General features: G+C 46.1%; 1 protein-coding gene across 1 annotated transcript; it reads right to left on the reverse strand.

The window, feature by feature from the left end:
* Positions 1–405: 405 nt before the first annotated feature.
* On the reverse strand, positions 406–4,753 carry LOC104275077 (solute carrier family 22 member 18-like). Its single transcript, XM_009870922.1, has 4 exons — positions 4,580–4,753; positions 2,519–2,616; positions 1,268–1,413; positions 406–542 (listed from the first exon to the last, which is right to left on the reverse strand). The coding sequence occupies exons 1-4, from the start codon at positions 4,751–4,753 to the stop codon at positions 406–408; spliced, it is 555 nt and encodes a 184-aa protein (XP_009869224.1).
* Between the last annotated feature and the right edge of the window lie 892 nt (positions 4,754–5,645).

Genomic DNA, 5,645 nt, shown 5'->3' on the forward strand with positions numbered 1-5,645 from the left:
CTCACTGTCCCAAGCTTGCTTCCTCCTTTCCCAAGGTCTTGCTCCACACTGAGCACCCCCTAAACACACGGGTTTGACACTGCTCCCCATTTCCATTCGAGTTGCACAACACAGTTTCCTAAAAGCAGGCTACTCCTCAGCTCCCAAAACAAACAGAACAACAGACTCCATTTCTCACTTCAACTTGTTTTTTACATCAATTTAAATAGACAGGAGATTTTCAACAAGGACTCAGAAACAGCAGGAGTATTCCTTTGTAGCAGTATGGAAAGGAAATTGTATGGTTCTAGTATGATCCTCTACTGCCACCAGCAGTAAGATATTAAAAGCTGGAGCTGAAGCAAAATTCCCCTTTGCAGCTCTCTCAGTGGTTGCAACAAAGCCAACACCGAAAAAGTGGGCCACTCACCCAAATTTGGTGGAGAGGACACCTCCCAGGGCAGAGCCAACAATGATGCCTATTCCAAAGCAAAGACCCATCTTCCCCAAGGCATCAGCACGTTGGGAAGGAGTAGTCATGTCCGTAATAACCTTCTGAGCACCTGCAGGGAAAAAAAAAAATATCCTTGAAAGAAGCTTGCCACAGGGTCTGAGCAGCAGGTACACAAATTTTTAGGCCACAGAAACAGTGTCTGCTGAGAAAAGGTCCTTGCAAACCCAGGGCAAATGCTGATGCCCACTGCTGAGTTGAATTGGTTCACCATGTCTCTGTCATAGGAAACAAATAACACTCAAATCACTTCACAAGTGGCAAGAAGAGGCTTAACATCCCTCAACTTGGGTCCTCTTGCACAAGTTACACAGACTATTAGCTAACCGTTGTTCATGGTTTGTACTAGAATCATCTAGGACAGGCCAACTAAAGCAGAAAAAGTTGGTGGGTAATAGAAGGCATTATCGTCATTCTGACCAATATGCTCCTTTTACTAGGAGAAAGGAAAAAGCTCCCCTAAAAATATCCTGGTTGCAAGAAGGCAGCTGAAAAGTTTGGGATAGTTCTGCTGCCAGCAAGTGATTGTCACTCATGTCTAGATGGTGAAATCAAGATCATACAGGATGATGCACCTGGGATTACATGCTGCTAGCTTTGCCTTCCGTAACTAACACACCTGCTGCTTCACGTTCTCACCATCTCATCCCTGATGACCATCAAATGTTCCTCGCACCTTCCTTCAGGCTGTTGAGCTTCTTCCAGCAATATGAGCAAGAAGAGAGGAATCAAGCAATAAAACAATTTGAAAAGCCACTCAGCCCTGACCAATCCTACCTGGTAGCCCATGCATGAACACTGCTGGCAGCCTGGAGAGGAAGAGGAGTGGGGTGCTGGTAGAGATGGACATGAGCAGGAAGAAGGCACTTGCACATGCACAGGAGAGAATTAAGGCTGCTCGAGTGCCAAACTGATCCGCAAACCTGGTACAGAAATGGTACAAGACCGTCAGAAGCAGGACTGTGCAGGTCATTACAAGCATGATGCACCCAGATGGATGGAGCTGCACGGCCACCCCATTGATTTATCCACCATGGGAAGTACTGATCATCAGAAGTGCTCAGTTCCCAAAAGAGGACCAGATACTCAGAGAAGCTCAGCTTAGTGGGTCTGAGCACTGGACAGCTTCTCTTCATTGCCAACTACCAGCAATACAAAATTTCACCTTGCAAAAAAACCCCACAAAACAAAAAAAAAATTATATAAACCCAATAAAATTAGTCCCCCCAAACTGGAAACCTTGCCCAGGGGGAGGAGTGCGAGGACCAGTGCTGAAGCATCTGCTGCCCACGTGGGAAAGTGGACGCAGACAGTTTGGTGTAAGAGAGGACCACCTCAGCTACTGCCACTGCCAGACCCCTTGTTAAGCACCAGATAACACATCCCTGCTTAAGTCTCCTCCCCTGGCATTTCATGAATAAATGTGGTTTATCTCAGAGCTGCTAAAGAGCATCCCCAGGCAGAAGCAGTTACAGCAACTCATTCAATATGATCATTTCAGAGCACGCAAGCACCCTCAAATTTTACTTTGTTGTAGAGTTGGTTCAGACCAGGGAATCAGGCAAGCCTAGCTTTGTATTAAACATCAATGTAGATACAGCGAAATTCAGTTGTAGAATTAACACAATCAATTATTTTCATTGATAGCTCTACTTGACAACACTAAATACCCTCTTTTGCACATTTCCCAGTCACAAGACATTTCTAAGGTTACACATGGCTATAAAATGTTTGCAGGATTAAGTCATTAAGACCTGGGCTCTGAGGACTCTGATGGAATAAGCCTGTTCCCAGTATACTGCTACGCTTAAATGTGTGTCATTAAAACATACCTGAGCTAATATAAAGGCTGCTTCTATGTTGTGGTATTTCTAATTATAGCATTTATTTTCCCCTTGCCCATTTATGAAATTTTCGAGCATCTCACGAGGACCACGAACCAGAACCAAATGATTTTTTTATTAAGGTATTAAAAACATCTGGCCTTTTTCAGCTATGAAAAAGGTCATGAGAATTGTTCTCACTTACCTTCCGAAAATGGGACCTCCCACGAGCTGGAGGACACCAAAGGTTGTCTGGAGGTAGCCAAACCCCACTGAATCCAAACCCAGGCTCTTTGCCAAGTACTAAAAAAGAAAAAAAGAAAACCAAAACAAAATATCCCAGGTCAGGGAAAACGAAGAAGTATGGTCTACTGAATAAAGAGCTTACTGTCTGTGTGGAGGGCACTACAGCTCCAAACAAGCACTTCCTTCAGCTCCCCATACCTACAGATGAAATCTTCGCCAGGTCAGGCACAGGCTGCTTAGTAAAGACCAAAGGTCTCCGTCCCACACTACCTAATGAAGATCAGGTGGATGTGATCAAAGCCATCGACTTTGCATGAGGTGACAAATCTGAATCATCCTTTCCCTTTGCAGGAGACGACAGACAAACATATTCAGCTGCTGCTAAGGGGGATGAGGGAGATTTTAAGTGGCCTTTCTGCCTCCAGATTCTGCACCTGGGGCTGTCCAAGCACCACCCATGCTTGGAGCTCTTATTTCATCCAGCAAGCCACAATAAATGTAAAGCACAACATGGGCAAAATATTGTCCTTACTTAGAATCTGGAGGATACAGCCACATCATGAGCTTGCAAAAAAAGGCACAGATGCACACCTTGAAGAGCCTTTGTTTGGTTTGGTTTTTTTTTTATTTAAAAATTGAATACTCAAGGGATGGGTATTTCTAATTAATGCTTCTGTTCTTTGCCATCTGCTAAGAGATGCTTAAAACCCTCAGCCAAGTTCAGCTCTCAGCAGGTGAGGAGGTGCCCCAATTTTGCCCCCTTCCCCAGTACATGCTCTGCACTCAAGTCCCCAACCCCACTGTAACTGATTGACTGCATGTATCTCCCACAAATAAACTCTCTCAGCCTACAAGCTCAGGGCACCATGGGCTGGTTTAGTCCCAGAAGGAGGGAACAGCTTGCCTCTGGAGGCATAAAGCCAGCAAACAGATCTCCCAGAAGGCATAGGCTTACCAGAGACAGGAGTGCACAGGCATAGGATAGATCCAGGAGCTCACAAGAACCAGCACTGTGCCCAGGTGGCCAAGAAGGCCAATAGCATCCTGGCTTGTATCAGTAATAGTGTGCCCAGCAGGACCTGGGAAGGGGTTGTCCCCCTGTACTCAGCACTGGTGAGGCTGCATCGCAAACACCGTGCTCAGTTTGGGGCCCTGCACGACAAGAAAGACACGGAGCTCCTGGAGTGGGGTCAGAAAAGGGCAACAAAGCTGGTGAAGGGATTGGAGAACAAGTCTTATGAGGAGCAGCTGAGGGAACTGGAGTTGTTTAGCCTGGAGAAAAGGAAGTTCCTGGAAGTCTTATCACTCTCTACATTGGAATAGGCTGCCCAGGGAAGTGGTTGAGTCACCATCCCTAGAGGAATTTCAAAGACATGTCAATGTGGTGCTTAGAGAGGCAGTTCAGAGGTGGACTTGGTAGTGTTTGGTTAATGGTTGGACTTGATCTTAAGGGTCTTTTTCAACCTAAATGATTCTATGAAACCAGCCAGAAGAGTCCAGTAAGTGAGAAGCAATGATTCCCACTCACAGCCAGTTAGCTCAGTCAGTCAAGCGTAGCGCTAACAACACTAAGGTCGGGGGTTCAATTCCTGTTCGGTCCCCATGTGTTGCCTGATCTAGTCGAGAGGTGGCATCCCTGGCGGCAGGGAGGCTGGATTAAAATGATCTCTAAGGTCCCTTCCAGCTTAGGCCATTCTATGATTCTATGATTACACTCTCGGAAAAACCCACCTCTGATCCGAAACCTCTGATTCTGCTGCCTGCTTGTCTAGTCACTCTCCCACCGCAAGCAAGGAGACACAAACTATGTCAGCTTCACCCAAAGGCCATCAGGACAGGAAAGGGTTCTAGGTGCTACTGCAGTACAGATAATAAATCAGCTTTTACTGCCTGGGCATACCCTGAACACAGCTTGCCAACTAGGTAGGAGTACACTATCTCTCTTCCGACTTTGCTAGAAAACTCCATAGCCTGGCACGGAAGGCAAGACGTGCTGTGAAGCAGGACAACGCATACTCACGGGCATGACTCCGAACTGCATGAAGAGAAAGGTCAGGTCTAGGGTTGCAATCAGGTAGGCAACAAGGATCACTTGTCTCCTCTTGGCCTCTCCCAAGTGGCTGCTCTCTCCCAGGGTCTCACTCCTCATTCCTGAGGCTTCTTCCTCACCTCCAGAGCTGGCTTTTGCATTCATGGCACTCGTGGAACAACTTGCTTCTGGCTGACAGGCTGAAAAATGAGACGAAGGTGCAGTGCAGAAGCTGTGTGTACAGTTCAAAGCTTACAGTGTGAAAGGTGCTGAGTCAGCGTGACAAGGATTTCTTTTTTCCTTGTTTTTCGTCCTCCCGTTTGCTTGCTTGCCAGGCTGGATCAACGGGAGCCACACATCAAACCATAGATCTCATTCTTCATCCTCGTTCCAGGTGGGCTCATTGCTTCAAGCACCATCACAACACAGACAAGCCTGGGAGTCCCAGTGGAGTGAAAGTGGACATTGCCCCAAACAAGAGCACGTGACAAACTCTTCAACTCTTTAACCATTTCACTTCTTTCACTCTGGTGGCTTGGAATAGACAACTGCCAATGCCAAAAACATTTGGGGAGGAAGAAAGAAGAAAGGAAAACAAAGAAAAAAGTATTAAATCCACACAAATCATGACGCTGACTGCAAACTGGGGGATTAAATAAATAAGACTCATTTGTCCTTTGAGGGTTTTGTTTGTTTGCTTCATTATTCAGGGCTGTGTTTGTTTGTCTGCTTGCTTGTTTGCTTGAGGGTTTGTTTGTTTCCTTACTTGTTGAAGCCTGGAAGTCTGGTTGAGCATTATCTGTATTTTAAAGAGAAAGAGAAAGCAGAGATCCCAATGCCTTAATTTTGTAGAATCACAGGAAGATCTCATCCATTCTCCTGTTTGAACACATCAACTCAGCTGTGGCTTTTCCTAGACAAGCTTTGAAAATTTCTAAGAAGAGAGATCTGGCCCCTCCTGAGTACCTGGGAAGGAAATTTTTCCTAATGTCCAACCTGAATTTCCCAAGCTGAGGCTTGTGGCTGGTGTCTGTTGTCCCCGGGGGTACCACCTGCC

This window comes from Apaloderma vittatum, unplaced genomic scaffold (assembly GCF_000703405.1).
Source record: "Apaloderma vittatum isolate BGI_N311 unplaced genomic scaffold, ASM70340v1 scaffold15856, whole genome shotgun sequence".
Taxonomy (NCBI): Eukaryota; Metazoa; Chordata; class Aves; order Trogoniformes; family Trogonidae; genus Apaloderma; species Apaloderma vittatum.

Coding starts and splice junctions, on each gene's coding strand:
- LOC104275077 (XM_009870922.1), bottom strand. CDS start 4,753: ATGAATGCAAAAGCCAGCTCTGGAGGTGAGGAAGAAGCCTCAGGAATG. Junction 2,617..4,579: donor TGCAGTTCGGAGTCATGCCC/GTGAGTATGCGT, acceptor TTTCTTTTTTAG/TACTTGGCAAAGAGCCTGGG. Junction 1,414..2,518: donor GGAGGTCCCATTTTCGGAAG/GTAAGTGAGAAC, acceptor TTTCTGTACCAG/GTTTGCGGATCAGTTTGGCA.